At 45.3% G+C, this 23,625-nt stretch overlaps 1 protein-coding gene across 4 annotated transcripts in view; it reads left to right on the top strand.

Moving 5' to 3' along the window:
- The window catches only part of LRRK1 (leucine rich repeat kinase 1), a 161,037-nt gene that overhangs the window by 71,988 nt on the left and 65,424 nt on the right, over window positions 1-23,625 (top strand). For all 4 annotated transcript variants that reach the window (XM_010593871.3, XM_064296241.1, XM_023553070.2 and 1 more), the window contains exons 7-12: window positions 14,607-14,833; window positions 16,114-16,241; window positions 16,335-16,498; window positions 18,047-18,184; window positions 20,630-20,742; window positions 21,392-21,468. In XM_010593871.3, coding sequence (XP_010592173.1) covers window positions 14,607-14,833; window positions 16,114-16,241; window positions 16,335-16,498; window positions 18,047-18,184; window positions 20,630-20,742; window positions 21,392-21,468 — 847 coding nt within the window. The remainder of the gene's footprint in view (window positions 1-14,606; window positions 14,834-16,113; window positions 16,242-16,334; window positions 16,499-18,046; window positions 18,185-20,629; window positions 20,743-21,391; window positions 21,469-23,625) is intronic.

Below are 23,625 nucleotides of genomic sequence, written 5' to 3'. Positions count from 1 at the left end.
AACTTGTTTCATGTCTATCTTATTGTGTATCACTAGACATTTCAAAAGTTGAGTCATTGTGATGATAGTAGGTGTAGCTCTTGTTCCTGATTTTAAAGGTCTTGGTATCAGCAATTTATGGTCATTTGCTGTAGGTTTTTGATAACTAGACTATTGCATATTTAGGTAGTTTTCATGTATTCCTTTTTGCTCAGAGTTTTTATTAGGAATGGTTGCAGAATTTTGTTAAATGCTTTCTTGCCAGCTATTAATATAATCACATAGTGTTTCTACTCTAACTTGTTGATGTAATGAATGATGATGATAGATGTTGACCCAACCTTGAATTTCTGGAATAAACACCAATTGACTTTTTCACTGCTGATATTTTATTTACAATTTTTATATCTATTCTTACAAGTGACTTGTTCTATAGTATTCTGTTTTTATTGTTTCTATGAGGTTTTGAAATAAGAGTTTGCTAGCTTTACAAAATGACATGGGGAACTTTTCATATGATTATGGTCTGGAGAAGTTTCATAGGAATCATTTATTTTTAAAGGTTAATTAGATAAAGCAGTCTGAAGTGGTAGGTCTCTTAACAGTAAGTCTGTGTTTTCTGACTTCTTTTGAAGTCATTGGTCAATTCAGGTTGTCTGCTTTCCCTCTTGTGAAATTCTTTGATTATATTTTGGTAGGAAGTAGATTTTTCAATTGCTGTCATGGTGTTGCATTTATATTTTTCTTGTAATTTTTTTATTTGCTTCTGTATCTGTAGTTATGTTTCCCTTTCCATTGATGATATTGAATGGTTTTACTTTTTGTCTTTTGAACTTGATCAGCCTAAAAAAAAACCAGACCTAGCTAGAGATTTATATATTTTTGTGGTCTTTCTAAGGAACTTGCTAGATTTTACTTTTTCTGTGATTTGTTTTTATTGTTTCATTCATTTTTAGCTTTTACCTTTATTAAACCCCTCTTCATATTTTCTTTTTTTGATGAGTTTGTTATGTCATGATTAAAGCGAGGCTCTGGCATAAGACTTCATTGGTCTAATCTGGGCTCCAGACTTCACAGCTCTGGGACCTTCATCTGGTTACTTGCACTTCTCTGTGTTTGGGTTTCCTCATCTGTAAAATAGAAAGGGCAAGAAAGCTCCTGTGTCAGAGGGACGGATGATTAGCGATTACATGCGGTAATATTTGTAGCATGCTAGTAGCAATGCCAGACATGTGGCATGTGTCTAATATTGCCGTAGTTTTTTTTTTTTTTTTTTTGATTTCTTGAATTGAATATTTATTTTCCGTCTTTTTTCTAATTTTACCTTGTTGATTGCATTATTCAAGTCCTCTGCTGCATATTTGCACTGGCTTTATCAAAATCTGGTTGTTAAAATTCCCTGAGTGATTGCAGCGTGCACCCAACACTGAGAACCAGTGACTCAGATTTTCTCCGCTTAAAGTGAAAACTTTAAACCGGAAATGGTTGGCTTCCATGCCTATGACCTTTTCTGTGTGGTAGCTCCTCTTAATGCTTGTCAAGATAGCGTGGGAGTGGTTATTGCACTTGCAAGTGAGAAGGTAAAGCAAAGATCATAATGCTTGCTCCACAGCTCTTCCTGGTAGAATCAGAAGAAAAAATGAAAGCACAGCACACCTGAGTCATAGGGACTCCTTGGGCTCCCCCAGAGCAGTGAATTCCAAGGGCAAGTACCTTGGAGTGGGTGTGTCTGGCCGCCCTGTGATCTCGAATCTGAATCTCGAAGCACTAGGCATTCCTTCTGTGCTGCCTGCAGAAGAGAGGGTGCGGCCCAGAGGGGCCCCTAGCCAGAAGGATGACTCACGAACCAGAGGTGAGTGCTCCTATTTTCCAGCAGTCCAGTGGGATCAGAGTGACATCTTTGGTTCAGAACACTAGACATCAGTAGGAATTTAAAAGGTCTTTGCTGACATGTACTTATAGCCTGAAAACTCCCCTGGCTTTGAAGTTTGGCAGTAACCTTACTGAATTTGTAATCCCACTATGGCATGTGTGGCGTGGGTGGCTTCTCCTGCTGGTTCAGCACTTAGTCACGGCTGCACAGTGATGTTTTAGGGTGATTATCCCATGGTGCCATCTATTTTTTTATATGTTTGTGCCCTACCTCCCTGTTAGTCGGCTCTGTGTCCATGGCTCATAGGTCATCTAGAGACTTATTCTGTGTTTTTTGAATGCAATTGTTACCTTCCTGGAAGTCACAGCTGGTCCACATATAGCAGCCCTCCTGCCATCTGTGTGTCTAAGGAGCCACCTAACTCCTCAGGCTGCCAGAATCACCTCATGCTGGCAAAAGGGGCACTGCTGAGAAGGCCGCATTTCTCTCCCAGGGCCCTTTGTCAGGGCTGACTTCTTGGGTTTTGTTGGTGTTTGGATAAGGGCAGTTCATGAGGCCACACTGCATAGTCCAGAAAACAAAAGTGTAACAAAGTAAGACCTGGCTAGAGATGTTTTCCTGACCAGCCTGTGTTCCTCCCAGCTCTTGGAAACCGCCCAAATCTTGCCTTAACATTTAATGAGAAGACTTGAGTTCATGGTCAGTGTCCTGTCAGTGTTTCAGTTTGTTGCCATGAGAAATAATGTTTTGATGTTATCACACCAGAAAGGAGTAGAAAACCTTAGAAATGCCAGGAAGGAAATGCCGAATCAGGTCCTGGAATCACTGTGCTATTGTCCCCGTTCAGAGTTAGAGGCCAGGCCCAGGGGATCGTTGAAGCTGTTTGGAATGTAGAAAGTAGACCAGAGCTTAAACTGCTTTTGAAATGACCCAATGGTGAAATTACTAATATCCTGTTAAAATCCCCTAATGATTCCAAATCTGGAAGCTAACCTAAGGAGAGAGGAGAATAGTGTTATTACTTTTTGGATTAGCTTTGCTTACGTGGCCTAAAAGTTGCTGATGACCCACCGTTTATACAGTGTCTGTGGCTGTTTTAGTTTCTTAGTGCTGCTGTGACAGAGATACCACAGGTGGGTGGCTTTAAAGAATGGAAATTTATTTTCTAATAGTTCAGGAGACTAGAAGTCCCAATTCAGGACTCCAGCTCTAGGGGAGCGCTCTCCGTCTGTCAGCTCTGAGGGACGGGCCATGTCTCTTCCAGCGCTCTTCGGTTCCTGGCGACCTGGAAGTGGTATCTACCTTCCCCCTTTTGTGCTTGCCTGCCTCTGTGCCTGATATGCCCTTTTTATATTTCAAAAGTGATGAGGTTTAGGACGCTCCCCACACTGATATGGCCACATTAACATAACAAAGAAAACCCTGTTCCCAGACGGGATTACATCCACAGGTATAGGGGTTAGGATTCCAACACATATTTGTGGGGGTGGGGGACACAATTCAGTCCATAACGGTGGTCAAACCAGGGTTGGATTACCCAGGTTTCACAATCAAAAAATGATTGTGAAAATTCACATGGTAGAAAAAGTGAACAAGAACACCGCATGATATTTCACGTTGGTGTTCACTTTTCCTACTGGATTTTAAAACACAATACAAAGCAACCATTATATAAACCTTTTGTGTTTAGTTAAAAATGGAGAAAATTATTAATCTGAGATGCAAAATATTAAAACTATTACTGGAACTTACATGACAAACTAGAAAACAATAAGAAAAAGAGTAAGAAACATTATCAAATGTTGCTGAACTATCGGATATCAGCATAGAGAATCAGATTCATAATGGTGCGAGTAAATCCCAGACACGTAGAAGACAGAGGCATTGAAAAATTCATCAGAATATATATATATATACACACATACACCCCACTTAAAAAACCAAAACCAAAACCAAAACCAAACCCATTGCCATCAAGTCAATTCCAACTCAGAGCAACTTTACAGGACAGAGCAGAACTGCCCCAGAAAGTTTCCAAGGAACACCTGGTGGGTTCGAACTGCCGACCTTTGGTTAGCAGCTGTATCATTTAGCCACTACACCACCAGGGTTTCCTACTATAAAAGGGAAATGATTATATTTCAGATGTATAAAGATATATAATCAGATATAAAACTAATGTATTTAAATATTAAACAAAATTATATGTAGTAAAACATAAGTTTAAAAAGAAATACAAAAGCAAATTTAAAAAAAGAAATAGTATAAAAAGGAAAGCTATATAAAATATTGGGAAAAAAAGCCTGACAAAAACTTAAATCCAAAACAGATAATTGATACAATTACATGTCAGTCAGTAATTGAACTTAATTCAATGTTTATAGGGTATCTGCTAGACACCAGGGACTGGGCAGTGACTGAGCCAGACCCCTGGTCCCTATGTCAGGCTGCTCACAGATTCTGTTGGGTAAGAAGTCAAGCAAAATAAGCGGTTAATTTATATACACAGAAACACATAAATCATGGCACAGAAGCATATACAACCTTGTTAGCAATTAAAGGGATTCAAATTAAAACAACTTGAAAGCACTGCCACACACCTGTTAAACTAGCACAAACAATATGAATACTGAGTAAGGCCCATGGCTGCGTCATACAGAAATGGGCACGGCAGTGCTTTGCAGCTGGCACAGGGAATTGGTTCCATATGTGTGGAAAGTAGTTGGCATCATGCAACAAAAGCTGTAAAACTACCTTCTCCCAGTGAACTGTTTTGAATTTGATATTTCCTTTCTGAAGGATATCTCTAAGACAATTCAAATGGAAAAAAAGTAATTGCCACAAAAGTGGTCAAAACACTGCTATTTATAAGAAGAAGAGACTAGGGGAAAGAGACCCAAACATCCAGCCACAGGGAAACTATACCATCAGTGCAGGTCAGCAGGGCAGGCCCCACAGCCAGGGAAAGTGGTTCTCTCCTCAGGACTCTGCACGCCGCTGTTCCTCTCCTCCAGGACACCCTTCAGATTTCAACCCAACACAGCATCCTCAGGGGAGCCTTCCCAAGCCCAGACCAGGTCACTCCCCCACTTTTTGTCTCCCAGAGTTTTCTGTCCATTTTATCCATAGCACCTAATTAACACAGGTTGGGGTTGTCTAGGTGAAATTTTTGTTTAATTTCAGTGACCCCACTTGACCAAAAACTCCCTGAAGCAAAGGCTTTGGCAGCTTTTACTCTGCATTTTGCCCCTCAGTGCAGGGCCTGGAACAGAATGGATAGATGGATAAGTGAGTGGATGGATAGATGGATAGATGGGTGGATGGATAGGTAGAAGGAAGAAGACAAGGAGAGAGAGAAGAACAAAAAAAAAAAAAACATTGCCGTTGAGTCAATTCCGACTCATAGTGACCCTAGAGGACAGAGTAGAATTGCCCTGTAGAGTTTCCAAGGAACCCCTGGTGGATTTGAACGGCTGACCTTTTGGTTAGCCACCATAGCACTTAACCACTATGCCACCAGGGTTATCCAAGAGAGGCCCAGACCTGGGAAGGGAAAAATAGTTGATTGGATGAATGGATGGTCGAATGAATGGGTGGGTGGGTAGATAGATGATGGATGGATAGATGGAAGGAAGAAGGAAGAGGTAGATGGAATCTTGAAATTTCATACATGCGGTAATCTCCCTTCCATTTGTGTAGTTAACAAAGTACTTTGCCAAACATGCTTATTTAATCGCCTACACAGTTCTGTGAGGTAGAAGTTTTTGTCTTTATTTGAAAGTTGAATGGCGTGAGGGCTCTCTCAATAGTAAGTTAAGAAGTAGCTTAGTTAACTGCAGACATCTTTTTTTTTTTTTTTTAGCTTTTTGCAAAATCCTGAAATTGGAACTAGTGATGGGGTATTTGTTATAAGCTTCCTATTTTTTTAATTTAGTTGATTGATGATCAATTTTGTTATTTTTTTCAAAGACCCTCAAACTGGTTTTATATATCAACTTTGTTGTTTTTATATCATCTTGGCTTTTCTATTCTTAGTCTAATTATTTTCATTTTCTTGCTTTATTTTAACTTTCCAAAGAAGAATGGGTCTGGTTTATTGTGTATCACGTTTTTTTTTTTTTTTTTTTTTGTAGTGATGGCGATCAGAGTTGTGATGTTTTTGTGGTTCTAAAAAATCTGTTGTGTATTGGTTTTTCTCTGCTACCCAAATACTATTTAAAAGAGTATGTTTTTGGTTGCTGTTGGTTCAGTGCCTAGTGTCATCATCTGGGTGCCTTGGTCATCTCTCCAAATGCCTTTGAACTTCTCTGTCACCTTTTCCATGTCTGTCTAAACATGGTGGTGCAGAGGAAGGGAACGAGATTGAGCCCCAGCATCTGAATCACAGCCCTGGTTCTATCACCTTTAAACTGATCTCTCTGAGGTTCTTTATGGACAAATTGTGCCCAAACCCACAGAGCAAAACCAGAGTTACTATGGGGGTCACTTGAAAAAATGGGTGTGAAAGTACTTTGTGTGCCTTGCAAAGAGTTGCCAGGAAGTTGTTAACCATCCAATCACAGCTTGACTTCTAGCTTTTCCACCTACAGAGTCCGGGTTTTGAGTGTTCGCCTTGTATGCAACCTGTCCTTACGTTTTGACTGTTAACGTGCCCAGCCTTGTTTTTGCAGCAGCATTCACATGACTTACCTGTCACATTATAATACACCATCTAACGTTCGTCTTGTAAGTCATTTTTGTGTTTACATTTCTCATTTGTCTGGTCTTTATGGCAGTGTTTCCATTTTTTTTATTGCAATGACTATATATAACAAAACATTTGCCATTTCTACATATTTTATGGGTACAATTCAGTGACATTGATTATGTTCATTCACCATGTTGTACAGCCGTCACCACTGTTTGTAGATTTTTCCACCACCATTAACTAGAAGCCCCATGTGCTCCAAGCGATGACTTGCCCTTTCCCCCTCCCTCTCACTCATCCGTGGTAACCACTAAGCAACTTTGGTCTCTCCACATTTACCTGTTCTAGGTATTTCATATAAAAAAAACTACGTGGGGTCATACAATATTTGTCCTTTTGTGAGTGACTTATTTCACTCAGCATGATGTTTTCAAGGCTCATCCATGTGGTAGCATGTATCAGGACTTCATTTCTCTTTATAGCTGTGTAGTATTTCCTTTGTGCGTGTGTGCCACGCTTTGTTTATCCATTCATCTATGATGGACATTTAGTGTGGCCATTTGTTGTTTTAAATTATACTAGTAGTTAACCAGTACTAGTTCTATTAGTTACAATATTTTTAGCAGGAATGTTTTGTCAGGACTGATTTCTTTTTTCTCTCTTCCTGATTCCATAATTTTATAAACTGGAAGGAAGGGTGGCAGTCCCTTTTCCTGATGGCTTCCTTCCCTTACTTGCTTCAGTGTTCTCAAGTCCTTCGTGAAATTCTTCTTTTACACCATAGAGTCCTCACAGGCTTTTTCCTAGTTCAGTGACTGGTTTTACTGTCATTTTCCTTCCTTTGTATTATATTTGTGATCTCCTGATCTCTAATAGGCATCTTTTTTCTTCTTCTTTATTTACAAAGGGCAGGAAGGGGGAAGGAAGAGGCCGGGAGTTTGAGAAGGAGGGAAGATGATGGGGGCAGCGGTAGGAGAGAGTGGGAGGGTGATCTTGTCTGAGGATGGTGGAGGCTTGCCGGAGTTGTTGCAGACCCTGGTGAGAGTGGGAGGCGGGAGTTCACAGTGACCCCAGCCAGACTTGACTACTAAGTCAGCATGTGGAAAGCACACACAATAATAATAGACACATAAAACAAAGCAAAACCCTTTAAAAAAAAAAAAAAACAAACCCATAGCCATCCGGTCAATTCTGACTCATAGCGACCCTATAGGACAGAGTAGAACTGCCCCATAGTTTCTAAGGAGTGGCTAGTGGAGTCAAACTGCTGACCTTTGGCTAGCAGCCAAGCTCTTAACCACTGATCCACCAGGGCCTCTGTAATGAAACAACTGTAATGAACCAGTTGCCCTTAGATATTCTTGAAACGACCTTACTACGAAGGCTGAGAAGCACAGGTTTCCTAAGCCTCCCACTGTGCTTTCTGGGGAGAGTAGTACTTCCTTTTATTGGCCTAAAGTTTAATGGGGTGGAACTTGAAGACAGACATGAGCACATTCTCCATCTGCTTACCCCAGAATGGGTGTGACTTAGCCACTGCGCTGTTGAGCTGATGGGGTCTCTGTGACCAGCTGTCTCTGATTTTGCAATTCATCACTCATGGATTTAATTATACAATTGCTGGCTTCTCTCCCTAAGAATATTGTTTACTGTGATTCTTCCCGGATGAAGCAAAAGTAAGTAATGAGGGCTTCAGGGCTCACTGGGCTAGGTTTAGACGTCAAGTATACTGACTTTTGGCTCTTGTAATTGTGCGTTCTTCTTCCTTTCTCTCTGCCTCTTTGTAAACACTTGGGCACCCTTAATCTTTGTGCACAAAAAAGAAAATAATTTTTGTAAATGAAAGCTTTCAAACTAACCCAACCCATAAACACGTTGCCATTGAGTCAATTCCAACCCAAGACCAGGTATAAATCTTAACAAATTTTTCAACTTCCATCCAGCCCAGAAATCATTTTACAAACATGTCTATAATCTGAGGGTCTAATCATGATGTTTCCAGACTTCTGCTTTCTACTACTTCTCCTAGGGCCTGAGTTCATCAAACTCCAACCCTGAAGAAACTCAGGTGGGTGGAAGACCTAGACAGAGCTCAGTTCTAGGAGCTTGAGCCATCTGCTTCCTCCTCGTATCTAGGGAAGTTGGTGCCACACACAGCCACTTATATTTCTGGTTTTCTTCTGATAAAACACTTCCCCCAGAAGAAGCACACAAGGTTTCCCCACAACTCTTCTTTCTCGCTGAGTGGTTGCCGTCACATTCTCACCGTCCACGAAGATCAAGAAGCCATTGCGTTAGGGCAGCCAGATGCACAAGTTACACGTTCCTGTGCATGCACAGACCTCTCCCCTTGGAACCATAAACTCCCTGCAGAGGTGTAACTAAGGTAGTGCAGATAGGGCACATGCCCTGGGCGCCACTTGAGGAGGGGCACTCATGAGCAGTTTCTGTTGGCCATCGCTGTTTCCATCACCAGCTGTGAGAGATCATTCAGCAATTTAAGACTAATTGCCAGAGGCAGTATTTTCCATAGATAGCCCCTGGCTCCCTGAGCTTGGTTCCGTCTGCCATGCCATATCTTTGCACTCTGCCCTGTGACTACCACTGAGGGGAAACAAAGCCCCTCCAGCCTCTGCACCCTCTTTCAGTTTCCTCCCCCTGTAACTCATAGCCCTACTCCGCCTGTATAAATCCTACTAATCCTGCAAGCCCTGGTTCAGGGAGCACCTTCCTCACCGCAGACTCTCCTCTACCAACTAGGGCGCTTGTTACCATCCTCAGTTATAGAGCAGATGTGCCACCTTGCTTACCTTACGTCTGCACATTCAGCAACTTGTTCTTGAGTACTGCTGCGTGTGGACTGTGTGTCAGGCTCTGAGTGGCTGTAGTTTTGGGGGAAGCAGACCTCCAGGCATTTCTTCTCCAGTAACCCTGAGTGGGTTTGAACTGCCAACCTTTAGGTGAATAGTTGAGCACAAGCTGTCTGTACCACCCAGAGACCTCTGCCATCTAGAGATCAAAGTTAAATAATGGTTACCAGGGGTAGGAGGGGAAACCCTAGTGCCACAGTGGTTAAGAGCTATGACTGCGAACCAGAAGGTCAGCAGTTCGAATCTCCCAGACGCTCCTTGGAAACTCTATGGGCAGTTCTGGTCTGTCCTGTAGGGCCCCTATGAGTCAGAATCAACTTGATGGCAATGGGTAGGGGCAGAAGGGAGGGGGCAAGGGGGACTCATTATTTAGGAAACACTGAGTTTCTGTTTATGGTGATGGAAAATTTGGCAATGGATGTAGGTGATGATTACACACCATGATTGATGTAATTGGTGTCACTGACTTGTACGTGTGAAAGATGTTGAATTGGCAGATGTTCTGTTATCTATATTTTTACAACAATAAAATAATAATAATTTAAAAAAAAAAAGGAAGCCAGCAGTTAGGGGTCAGCTCTTGCAAAAGCTCTCTCAGCCACAGGCTCAATACCAGAGTGTCCTCCAGTCTTAGCTGTAACAACCCACATCCCATAGGAAGCATCTGCAGCCCCAGAGCAACCTGGGCAACCTGCCAGTCACAACACAATGCCACACCCGCCTGGCCCCCACAACCTTCGTATGAGCCCCCTGGTTCGTTCATGAATTCTGTATTTTAATTGGAACTTTCTCCTTGGCCTTGAATCCCCCACTTCAGGAATGATTCCCATCCCTCAGTTTCTTTCCCTAGAATGGTTTTTAACCCATAAGCCAACAGAAATGCAGAGGTGTCTCTGCAGGAGGTGGGACCTGGCCAGATCAACTGCACTTGAGGGAAGAGAGAGACAAAGTTGGAATGCTGGATTGGAGGCAGGTGGCAGAGGTGTGGGGCTGCTGGGGGTAGGAGTTTAGATGTTTGGCTGAAAGCAGGGGGCGGGGTTTAAGGAGTTTTGAGAGATCTTGCTGTTTTAAGATGACCAATGTTGGTTAAAGGTGTACAGAATGGGTGGATTACAGGTCTCAGTGGCTTGATTTTCTTCAACACATGCATTTATTTAGTGCTAGGCACGACGTAGGGCTTAGAAGGCAGTAGGACAGGGCCCTGAACCGGAGGCAGTCGAGTTCTGGGGCTGGGGGACGCTGTAGTGGAAAAGATGAGGCTGAGTCCCCATGGCAGAAGTCAGGGGAGCTTTAATATAAGAGAGGAGTTAAGCTGGACAGAGCCGAAGAAGGTATTCCCCTCCATGGCTGACTCACCCAAGGCCTTGCAGGGAATTACTTAAGCAGAACACAGCCCCTGTTCTTATGCTGATCAAGCTGTAGCTCTGGGCTCAGAGGACACTGAGGAGGTGCCAGGAGGGGGATAACCATTGCAGGTACAGCAGCAGCACCTAAGCTGATCTTTAGGGGCAGCCAGCGCCCCAGAACACATCTAGTTCATTTATACCATAATTGGCTTGTATAACAGTGACATTTTGATTCCTTTGTGTTGTGTTGTTAATTTCTGATGGCTGTACAGAATTTTATTTATAAGACTTTCAACAAACACCTAGGATTTGTTGTTTAAAATCAAAACCAAAACAAGCCTTCTTTTCATCTTGCTTTTGGCTGCCGTTTCAGTTCGTTAATAACCCCAATGGCCACGCAGGGTGAGTGGAGAGAGTCAGGTTGAATTATGGACTCCTGGCTTAGTGTCCAGCTGTCTGGCCCTGGGCCCCATGGACCTAGGTGGATCTCAGAGAGCCCAGGAAGAGACTTGGCATTGAAAAGATTCACATGGCAACCTTTGTCTCACAGGTTCTTTGATTGACTCTCTTGTGCTTCCCCCAAGGCTACCCAAGGCCATCTTCCCCTTGGCCCAAGGGGAGGCCACTGTCCTTCGCTAGACCATAAGCCCAAAAGAACTCTGGGTCCAGAGTTACCAGACATCATCAGGTCCAAACCACTTATTTAACAGATTAAAAACAACAATTACAAGGTACGGGATGATGCAGTTAAGAATTATAGGAAGGTTGGGAAGAACCCTGTGCGGCTGGATTTGAATTAGAGGTATCAGAATGCACTCTGTATACATATATAGCTATGTCTGATGAATAGCCCTAAAAGCAATGACACCCCATGACAATGAGCACACCTAATACCCAGATCTTGGTTTCTAAATACCATTTCCCACTAAAGGAATTCAGGGCTAATGCCAGGACTGGGTCTTGAAAAGCACAAGAGGAAGCTGGAACATTTTGTTTTGCCAAGAAGTAAGGAAGTACCCAGCTACTGATAGAGATATATCAAAGGAACTCAGGAGCCAGGTTGATGAAACTCCCACTGACCAAGTTGGGGACCACTTGTGCATCAAAAGGAATAATAATGAATTATAGTAGTTTGAATAAATAAAGAGTTTGAGTCCATTGTGATACTTAAAAAGGGAGAGGAGAAGCTCTTCTGTAGAAGAGAATTCCAAGTAATAGGTGTAGAAAAACCCTGGTGGAGTAGTGGTTAAGAGTTCAGCTTAGTAGCCAAAAGGTCGGCATTTCAAATCCAGCAGGTGTTCCTTGAAAACCCTATGGAGCAGTTCTGCTCTATCCTATAGGGTCGCTATGAGTTGGAATCAACTCAGTGGCACTGGGTTAGGTGTAGAAGGAATGATAGTTTTAGAAAACTCACCACTTTGCAATCACATTGATTCAGGCTGGGAACAGCAATGATGGATACTAAAACCACTGGATGAAACAGTGTTGGAAACAGGATTGTCACCTGATCTTAGAATATCACCCACAGGGTGCTTTTTAATGACAAACAATAAAATGCACCTTTTACAAAGGAGAGCTCTGACAGACATCACCTTAACCAAGTGGTGAAACTTTGCATCACCATTGATGGAATAACCTGACATCAGATGCCTTGGTGTGGAATAAAATAGGAAGGACTCAACATTGTCTCTGTGGGATTTTTGCCAAAAGTATTTAACTTGAATTTAAACTTTAGGAAACAATTGAGTAAATTCAGATTGTAGGATATTCTACAAGATAACTGGGCTGACTTTAAAAATGGAAATGTCGAAAAAGATGTAAAAAGGTACAAGGACTCTTCTAGATTAAAGAAAAGAAGAGACATGACAACTGAATGCAATGTGTGGTTCTTGACTGGATCCTGTACCAGGGCACAGAATAGTGATGAAAGACTTTTCTGGGGTGATTGGGAATATTTGAACGTAGATTGTGGGTTTGACAGTGTATCCAAGTTACATTTCTTGCAAATTATAATTACATGATTGTTATGTAAGAAGATACTCTTGTGCTTCAGAGATACATGCTGACTTACTTAGGAGCGAAGTGTCATAATGTCTGTAATTTATTTTCGAATGATTCAGCAAAAAATAAAAAGTGAGCATGTTTCACAGTACTGGGGAAGTTAGCACAACTTGGCCAAGGCAAAGTCATAGATACATCCACACTCCCTGAGGAACCGAATTACTGGGCTGAGAGCTGGGGACCACAATCTTGGAGAACATCTAGCTCAACTGGCATAATATAGTTTATGTTATGTTAAGAAAGTGTTCTACATCCTACTTTGGTGAGTAGCGTCCGGGGTCTTAAAAGCTTGTGAGCAGCCATCTAAGATACTCTACCGGCCCCACCCCATCTGGGAAAATGGAAAATGAAGAAAACTAAAGACACACGGAAAGACTAGTCCAAATGAATAATGGACCACAGCTACCACAGCCTCCACCAGACCGAGTCCAGTACAACTAGATGGTGCTCGGCTACCACCACCAGCTGCCCTGACAGGGATCACAATAGAGGGTCCCGGATAGAGCTTGAGAAAGATGTAGAACAAGGTTCTAACTCACAAAAAAAGACTAGACTTACTCATCTGACAGAGACTGGAGAAACCTCGAAGTATGACCCCCAGACACCCTTTTAACTCAGTACTGAAGTTGTTCCTGAAGTTCACCCTTGCACCAAAGATTAGACAGGCCCATGAAACAAGCAATAATACACGTAATTCAACCATGTATATGAGACTAAATGGTCACACCAGCCCCGGGGCAAGGACGAGAAGGAAGGAGGGGACAGGAAAGCTGGACAAAAGGAAATGGGGAACCCAAGGTCGAGAAGGAGAGAGTGTTGACATATTGCAAGGTTGGCAACCAGTGTCACAAAACAATATGTGTATTAACTGTTCAATGAGAAACTAATTTGCTCCATAAGCCTTCATCTAAAGCACAATTTTGTGTGCTGTGCAGAGAGAAGTAGAAAAGGCAAATGTCGTCACGTATTAACAGTTGGTAGATCTAGGTGAAGGATATATGGATACTCATTGGGCACTAGTCCAGCTTTTCTGCAGTTTTGAAACATTTCAAAATAAAAAATTGCAGGAGAATAACAGTAAAAACAACAAAACAAGCCCAGAGCAACAGAGTTGTTGGGGAAAGAAAAAAAAAAGACTAGTCGAGACTAAAACTCTATTCTCTTGACCCTAAATCCAGGACACTATCACCTGTCCCTCTTCATCCAGACCATGGTAAGATAGGCAGAGATAGACAAAGAGTAAGACAGAGTCTCTCCTCCCGTTGGTTCAAAGGCCAGAGCCCTGAGAAGAGTATAAACCCGCCTTTCAAAGGTGGAGGTGGCTTAGCTAAGATGAAGACAGTACACACAGCCCCACCTAGTGGCCAGATCAGAAAGACCATCTGCCACTGCCAACTTTGAGGGGAAAACTACCCCACCGCTGGCTGTTGGTGTCTTTCCCCCAGTCTCTGCTGCGTTGTTACATTTTCCCGAGCTCCGGGGGCCCCCTCTGTACCGCTGATGTCAGCTCAGATGGGGGCAACGCTGGGCTCCCTGTACAGACTGGGGGTAAGGTGCTGGAGCCTTGCAGAGATGACCTGCAAGACAGGTGCGGGGGGAATAGGGACCTCCTCTGTGCCAGCCCCTGCGGCAGGTGTAGGAGAACAGATGGACATGGCCCCCAACCTCTTGGAACTCCAGCTGTGATGGGCAGAGAGACTGTTATTAGGATAAAGTATTCCCTTATTCCAAATAGGCCTTGGCCCTGGGCTCAGGTCAGTGTGTGCTTTTCTCTTTCCCCAACCCCCCAGGCCCTTCGTGTGAAATGGTCCCATCTCAAGCTGCCCTGGGTGGACCTGGATTGGCTGATAGACATCTCCTGCCAGATCACAGAGCTGGACCTTTCTGCAAACTGCCTGGCTTCCCTCCCCTCAGTCATCCCGTGGGGGCTCATCAACCTCCGGAAGCTGAACCTGGCTGACAACCACCTGGGGGAGCTGCCGGGCGTGCAGTCCTCGGATGAGATCATCTGCTCCAGGTGCGTGTCCTGTGATCAGCTGTCTGTGCCCTGTGTGACCCTATCCTCCAGCCTGTGCTCCCTGATGGCATTTTGTGGTTTTGGAAACAAATGTCCTGCCTATAATTAGGGAGGGAAGTTCTGCATGCCTCTCTGTGCATGAGCTCTTGGGAACCAGCTTCCTGCCTCCTTTTCAGAGGAACACAAAGGTCTGGGGAGATGCTTCTCTGGCCCCAGGTTGCTCATTGGCAGCAGAGTGGAACTAGCTTTGCCTGAGATGCCGGGTCTGGGTCTGCACACGGGAGTCAGAGGAGGGCGGCCGGAAGCTGCTGAGCTGGGGTGAAGGGGGAGGGGTGGACAGGCAGGCCAAGGCCCCAGCTTGTGCTCCACCTCAGGGGGAAAGGGACAGAGTGGGAAGGCGCAGAGAAAGGGCTAGGAGCAGCAGCAGACAGTGTGGGCACTCCTGTCTCCTTTTCAGGAGGCCTAGGGCAGAGACCTCGGTATGAGGCCCAAGGATGCACAGGAAGGGGAGAGACCTTTCCCTCCTTGATTTATGTATGACACATGCATGCAAAGCCTTGTTCCATAAAGGATTTAAGCTGATTTCAAACATTCAGGCTCTGAGTGAAGAAAGAGCGGGGAGTATTGGAAAGAGCTTGGGATCAGCAGTAACCCATGGACCCTACAAGCAAGAATAAGAAAGACATTTGCACCAAAAACTTAAAGAGCTGTCACCATCCGAGCAGGAGTCTCTTACCTGGGCCGGATGGATGGGCTCCCTTGTTCCAAAAGGTTAACCACAGCAGCCTTTAGGACACCCCTGATTTTGCTATCACTCACATACTGCCGTTGATTCGATTCTGGCTCACGGCGGCCCTCTCTGTGTCAGAGTAGAATGTGCTCCACAGGGTTCTCAGTAGCTGACTTTTCAGAAGTAGATTGCCAGGCCTTTCTTCCAAGATACCTCTGGGTGGATTTGAACCCCTCATTTTTCAGTTGCACCACCCAGGGATCCCATCATATACAAGAGAAGGTTTTTAATCTCTACTGGTCAACGAGACTAGGGCCCACCAAAGAGATGCTGTCTATTGCTTCATTCTTGCTGAATTGATTATCTGCACAGCACACAGTAACTGTTAACCAAATGAATAAAACAGAGGTGCTACGTTTTCACTGCACACTGTTTAGCCTTATGAGGGGAGGGAAAAAAAATGATGCTTCCTTGTTTATAGAGAAAGTTTTAAAAAGTGTGCTTTGCTTCTTGGTTCTGATGACCTGACTTCCATCTTCCCCTCCCACAGGCTCCTGGAAATCGACATTTCCGGTAATAAGCTGTTCCACCTCCCTCCGGGATTTTTGCACCTCTCCAAACTTCAGAAACTGACAGCTTCAAAAAATTATTTAGAAAAACTATTTGAGGAAGAAAATGGTACATTTTATCACCAGTAGCCTGGGTTAATTTGTCGTTTTCCTCTTGATAGGACTATTTTTTTTAACCATTTTATCCTTTTTTTTTTCCTAGCCACTAACTGGATTGGTTTGCGGAAACTACAGGAACTGGATGTATCTGACAATAAATTGACAGAACTCCCTGCACTTTTCCTTCATTCCTTCAAGTCACTCACTTTTCTGAATGTCTCCAGAAACAACCTGAAAGCGTTTCCAGACCCCTGGGCCTGCCCTTTGGTTAGTAAAAAAGTACCACTCCAAAAGTCCTGTGAACCACAGCCCCCCCTGCGGGCCACCTTCACCTCACAGAGCACCTTTGGATGTTTGTCTAACGTCAGCACTTCCGCAGCTGTCTTAGTCAGGGTTCTCTAGAGAAACAGAACCAGTGAGATATATATAGAGAGAGAGATTTGTTTTAAGAGACTGGCTCTTGGGATTGTAGAGGGGTGGCAAGTCCGAAATCCATAGGTCAGGTGACAGGCTGGAGCCTGCTGCAGACTTGTGTCCCGAAATCCCTAGGTCAGGTGACGAAAGAGTGAAGAGAGAGAGTTCTGGGAAAATGTCTGATTTGTAGTCTGGAGGCAGAACATACACTAAGAAACCCCGTTTTGGCTCTTGAGGCCTTTAACCGATGGGCCAAGGCCCACCCCCACTAGGGAGGATCATCTGCTTTACTTGAGGCCAGCTGACTTAATCACATGTAAGTGCTTCATACAAACACTGAGACTGCTGTTGGCCCAAACAGCTGGGCGCCATAGCCCAGCCAGGTTGACCCATGAAATGAACCGTCACGGCAGCCGTGCGGGGTGACGGGATTGTTGTGGCGTAGATAAGCAGCCATCACTTGGCATCTAGCGACGCTCAGTGTCCCGGGCAGGTAAGTTGGTGGAAAGCCTGGCCCTGGGCCCCGGATCTCACACGTGAAGCGTCCACCGGACTTCCCGCAGGTACAGATTGCATGGCTAGCACAGGATGAGTTCTCTCCAAAACAGGCAGGCTCAGTTCTTTCAGGACAGCTGTGAGAGAAGAATAAGGAAAAGAAAAAGAAGTCATCTGCATTCGTAGCACTGCCAATTAAATAGGAGCTTGTTTGTTTGTGTGTTTTTGTTGTTTTTTGAGAATTTTGTTGTTAAAACAAATGGGGCAACGTCAGCAATATTTGTGTTTTATTGCTGATCGTTCTGAACCAGGAAATTCTTCAACACTAGTCTTAACATGGTTTGACCACCTGTGTCTGGAGAACCGGCTTCTCTCTAGAGCAAGGCCCTAAATTGTTCTGTTCTATCCAAACATAATGGGCCGGACGTTCTGGAATGAAGGAACAGGGCTATGGGCTGCCTTGGTCTCCCCTCAGGAAACTCCGTGCCCATCCCTTCTTCAGAGAGGGGTGGGGAGGTGGCACAATGAGAGTTCTAGACTCTTTAAAAAAGGAACTAAACCAATTGCCGTGGAGTCGATTCCAACTCATGGCGAGCCCACGTGTGCCAGGGTAGAACTGTGCTCCGTGGGGTTTTTGACGGCTGTGATCTTTCAGAAGTAGATCGGTAGGCCTTTCTTCTGAAGCATCTTTGGGTGGACTCGAACTCCAACCTTTTCAGTTAGTAGCAAAACGCCTTAACTGGTTGTGCCAGCCCGGGGCTGTTAATTAACATTAAGTGATACTTGTTACAGAACCTTTTCTTAATGGTTTTATCTTTTTACGTCACATTTGGAAACACCCTTATAGGCACCACTGCACGTAAAGAGCTAATTCACGTCTCATTCTCTTTCTCATCAAACACCTAGAAATGTTGTAAAACGTCCAGAAATGCCCTGGAGTTTCTGCCAGACAAAATGGCTATTTTTTGGAAAAATCATCTCAAGGATGTGGATTTTTCAGAAAACGCACTAAAAGAAGTTCCCCTGGGGCTTTTCCAGCTTGATGTAAGTTTCCTAGCACTTGCCCTCTGATTTTCAGCATTTGTGAGTAAACTCTCTTTACTGACCTCCACACATTCCCGAGACACAGAAGAAAGGGCTGTAATGCGATGTCCGCTACCAGGAGACTAAAACCTGTGCCGTGCAGTGATTTCAACTGTCACAATGTGCGTGGTTACCAGCAGAGATCAGGAGGAAATGTGCAGATGAGGACAGCTATGCCAGGGTGGTGGGATTATGGAATTTTATCCCCAGGCATTTCTGTAATGTGGAAAAATGTAAGCCAAGCCCCGCAGCCCCCTTGTCCTGCTGTCTCCTGCTGGGTCTCTTCTTGGCTTCTGCATGAGCCCACTAAGGCCAGCCCCCCCAGTGCCTGCGGCCAAGGGAACCCTGTAATGTGGGGCCTTTAGTGTACCTGCAGACTGGTAGTGCCACATCCTGCCCACACCTGCTCCCTTTGCAGTGTACCTGCCCGATGTTGTCCAGATGACTGTGCCTCGATGGTCCCTCCCGCTGAGAACATACCTGTTGAAGGGGCCTTGCTGCCTTTGAGGAAGCAGCTCTAGCCTTGCAGGGAGCCCCTGGGCTGCACAGGGTGTGCAGGCTGAGGCTTGTGCTGTGGGCCTCACCAGGCTGCCTGGGCAGCCCATGTGTCCACCACGGGGCCCTGCTGGGGGTTGCTCTGGTGCCTTCAGCAAACACCTGGCAGGCCCCTGCTCTGGCTGGCCCTGAGCTCCCAGTGATGGAGACAACCCATGTTCTGCCTTAAGGGGTTCCCATTTGAGTGGGGGAACCAGAGCCAGCCTGCAAACAACCTAAGTGAAAAAGAAGTCCAAGCTGGGGGTGGGCTCCAGGTTCTCAGAAAAGGCCCTTTCCTGAGTTTACTTCCAAAACAGCTGACTCCTTTGGAATCCTTTGCCACCAAGTCGATTCTGACTCATAGCAGCCCTGAGTATTAGGGTAGAACTGTGCTCTGTCAGGTTTTCAGTGCCTGATTTTTCACAAGTAGATTTCCAGGCTTTTCTTCTGAAGAGTCTCTGGTCCCCAGTTCTGCCACCTCTACTATCCCGTCTCAGTGGGGAGCAGCAGCCCCAGCCCCACAGTAAAAGCTGTAAGTCACGTGTGCCGCTCTGAGCCCCGTCCGTGAGGGAGAGCCCCCCGACGTCCCTTTCTAAGGCTATTCTCGCTTATCTCACCTACAACTGGCAGACGAGGTATCCTGACATCCACACAGCCAGAAGCAACAAACGGGGGGAGGAAGACCCTCGCCCTGGGCCTCTCTGCTCCACTGTGTGGGCATGAAGTGTTGGCTGGTGTTCTCTTCCTCCAGGGAGAAGGGCCTGGTGCATGGCAGGGCCTCCATAAAAATGTATTGATGTGCTGCCTAAAGGTGTCACCACGGGTTTCAGGGGCTGCATCACATGGTGAGGGGTGGCTGTCAACCCCTTTCACCCAGGTAGGAGGCAGAGGCCACATGGAGGCACTGTGGGCAGTACAGTCTGTTAGCCCCCCTGAGGCCACCTCAGTTGTCACGGCAACACCCGAGTCATTAAGAAAGCATTACCTGTGTCCCCGGTACTCTCGTTAAAGTAAAACATGCTGGAAGTCCGAGGGTAGAGCCTTGGCAGCACTTGCTGCCCCCAGGGCCTGGTCATCCCCATGGCTCCAGATCACAGAGGCTCACCTGCCCAAAGCACTGGGTGGCAGAGGTGGTTCCTGTGGTAAAGAGTGGTCACAGCTCCCCTGGCCACTCCCGGGGGCCTCAGGCTCAGCTGCCCTGCAGTGTCTGCATTGGCCAGCGGAGGGCGAGCAGACACAGGTGGGGGAGTTATCCTGGTCTGCCCTCACCCAGGGAGGCTGGGGGGCACCCAGCTTCGTACTGCGCCCCCAGTTGGTGACACTGTGTCCCCTGGGACACTCAGTCATCCCCTGTTCCCAACAGAGGCCCATGAGTGATCATCACACTTAAGAATCCTTAAAACTGAGAAGTACTTGGTCTCCTTTATAGAAAAATTACCCCTCGTCAATTTTGAGGGGAAAATTAACATCTTCTGTAAATTAACTGTCCTGTCTGGTTTGTTTTATATAATTTTTTGAGTATTAAACTATTAATTGGGGGCCGTGAGTTTACGTTAATGGCGGAGAAACGACTCAGAAAAGGAGGGTGAGAGTGGTTGTACAACTCGAAGAATGTGATCAATGTCACTAAATGGTACCTGTAGAAACTGTGGAATTGGTGTATGTTTTGCTGTGTATATTCTCAACAATGACAGCAAACTAAATAAAATTTAGAAAAAAAAAAGAAAACTACCGAACCCCAGACTGTTGGAGTCTTTGTAAAGGTGAGTCTGTTGTAATAGTTGTGGCTGCGCTTCGTCAGCACACAGGCCTTTCTTTTCAGTTTTCCTCCTTTTGTACCTGATGGCACCCTTGGCTCACTGTCTCTTTCAGGCCCTGATGTTCTTGAGGCTACAGGGAAACCAGCTGGGGGCACTTCCACCTCAGGATAAGTGGACCTGCAGGCAGCTCAAAACCCTGGATCTCTCCAGAAACCAACTTGGAAAGTAAGCAGAGGCTTTCTTTATCCTGCAAGTCCTAAAACGTCTGTGACCCAGCGTAGACCCTGGGGGAGGAGGGGGAGGTCCTTCCTCTCCTCATTCTTACAGACTCCTATCGAGTCTCCTTTCTAACTTCTGCCTGAACTACAGTTCTGTCCAGTTTTTTCCAGTCCCTAACAAAAATGTACATAGATTGAATAAAATACCTAAAAGTGAGCCTTCAAAGTCTCCCACTTGAAGGTGAAAAGATGGGGAAGAGCCCAGTTGGTCCTTGGGTCCCTGGAGACCAGCCACCCTGAGTCATTTGGAACTTCTGCCCCAGAGGAAACTTCCGTCTGTGAGCAACGAAAAGTGACAGCTGTGGGAACATGCGTTCTGCCAGGCGTGGGGATGCTTACACCTGCCTGAGGTGGAAAAGTTCGAGAATGGGAACTGCTGCCGGTGCCAACGTTAGAGTATCTTCTCTGAGGACTTTCAGAGCACAAAGATGCAATTAGAGACAGTGGCTGTCCACACTTCCCAGTAAGCTGTGGGAGGCCCAGACAGCCAGCTGACTGAATTTTCTCTGGATGGTTTAGCATTATAGCATCTCAGCCAAAATAGTAATGTTTTTGTGCTTTGCTCAATTTTTGACTTTTCCAAATTTTCCCTACAGAAGTGAAGATGGACTTAAAACAAAGCGTATTTCCTTTTTCACCACCAGAGGCCGCCAGCGTTCAGGGACTGAGACAGGTACGTTGGTGTCGGGAGATGAGACAGGTGGGTAGGCTTATTTCCTACCTTGCCAAATGGGGAATCGTCCTTAGCACTGGGCTTTCTCCTTCTTTGCCCCATTGGAATGCCAGAGATGGCCATGTTTGACTGAGAACCTGAGCTCATGTCAGACATGTAGCCCGCAGGTACCCTGACTCTCCGCCTCCTGTTTGGAGTCCGATGATTCTATTGGCTATCATGTGTGGCGGCCCTGCTGTGTGCCAAGTACTGGCCAAGATATTGGACACATGGTAGAGCCTTTCTTTAATCCTCACGGCGTGAGGTATCCCATTTTGCAGATGAGGAAGCTGAAGCTCTGGGTTGACTGACTTGCCCAAGGTCTGAGGATCTGCACCACTGGGGCCAGTGGGGCAGGCACGTTTATGTCCTTACTGCCACACCATGGGAGGCCATGCTGGCTGGGCTGAGGTTCTGGAGGGCTTGTGGTCTTTCCCCAAACTCAGCAGAAATAGGACTTTCCTAGTGGTCACACAACAAGGCCATTTAGTGGAGAATAAGTTAGGTTTCTAGGAAAAAGAAGTCCTTGTTTGTTATTTTCTATGAGGTACGAGGGAATGCGTGAGCCTCTCCCTCACATTAAACAAACAACCAGCCCTCCTTTTTAACCTGAAAAGCCAGCTACATGCACAGGATGCTGCCACATAAGACAGGAATCAATAGTAAGGTCATTTTCAATGTGATGAAGCTTTCTTCTTTGCCTGATCTGTGTTGGCAAGTGCTCTGTCAGTGAAGGTGGTGTGAAGTGGGGATAAGAAATGCCATAGAGGCCACAACGCGTGTGCAGGAGGTGAACCAGTCTGCCCACCTGTTGCACTTTTTAATCAAACCATGTGTGTCTACATATAATGTACATATGTATCAGGCACATACGAGTATGTATGTTTACATATGATTGAAAAGTAATACGTTATCAGTGAAACAGAAAAGGAGTCCAAAAATAGGCCTGAGTAAATACAGGAATGTAATATACATGGGACATGGGTGGTTCAGTGGTAGAATTCTCACCTTCCAGGCAAAACACCCGGGTTTGACTCGTGGCCAGTGCACCTCAAGCGCAGTCACCACCTGTCTGTCGGTGGAGCTTATGTGTTGCGGTGAAGCTGAACAAGTTTAACAGAGCTTCTAGACTGAGACAGACTAGGAAGAAAAGCCTGGAGACCCACTTCTGAAAATCAGCCAGTGAAAACTCTATGGGTCGTGACGGTCCAATCTACAACTGATCATGGGGAAGGCACGAGACTGGGCAGTGTTTCATTCCATTGTGCATGGGGTCGCCGTGAGTCAGGGCCAACTCGATGGCAGCTAACAACACTATATGACAAAGGGGGCATTTCAGTATATTGATAAAAGAATGTTTTATTGTTTTTAAATACGTAATTTTAGTATAGTTACCTATTCAGCTGGAAGGGGGAAAAAACAATGGTAGACCCTCTACATCAGTTAAAAAAATTGGCGTGTGGATAGCAGGTTTAAATGTAACATAAAAAGAAAAGAATAACATGTCAGAGAATGTGTGTACAGACAGTCCCCGGGTTATGAACGAGATCCATTCCTAACTGTGTCTTTAAGTCGAATTTCTAAGTTGGTAACAGGTGCATACAGTTCTTATTTAACATTACTTTAGTGCAAGAGGAACCCTGGTGGCGTAGCAGTTAAGTGCTGTGGCTGCTAACCAAAAGGTTAGTAGTTCGAATCCTCTAGGCGCTCCTTGGAAACTCTACAGAGCAGTTCAGCTCTGTCCTCTAGAGTCGCTATGAATCGGAATTGACAGCAACGGGTTTGGCTTTTGGTTTTGTAGTGCAAGAAGTGGCCCTGGTGGCACAGTGATTAAACTTCTGGCTGCTAACCAAGAGGTCAGTGGTTCGAATCCACCAGCTGCTCCTTGGAAACCCTATGGGGCAATTCTACCCTGTCCCATAGGGTTGCTATGTGTCAGGACCAACCCAACAGCAATGGGTTTGGTTTTTTGGTTCTAGTGCAAGAAGGAACCCGTGGCACAGAGGTTAAGAGCTTGGCTGCTAACCAAAAAAGGTTGGCGGTTCAAATCCACCAGCTGCTCCTTGGAAACCCTATGAGGCAGTTCTGCTCTGTCCTGTGGGGTCACTGTGAGTTGAT

The sequence above is a fragment of the Loxodonta africana genome, chromosome 13 (genome assembly GCF_030014295.1).
Source record: "Loxodonta africana isolate mLoxAfr1 chromosome 13, mLoxAfr1.hap2, whole genome shotgun sequence".
Lineage (NCBI taxonomy): Eukaryota > Metazoa > Chordata > Mammalia > Proboscidea > Elephantidae > Loxodonta > Loxodonta africana.
The sequence above is the reverse complement of the archived record's forward strand: the minus strand, read 5'-3'. Positions and strand labels throughout refer to the sequence as shown.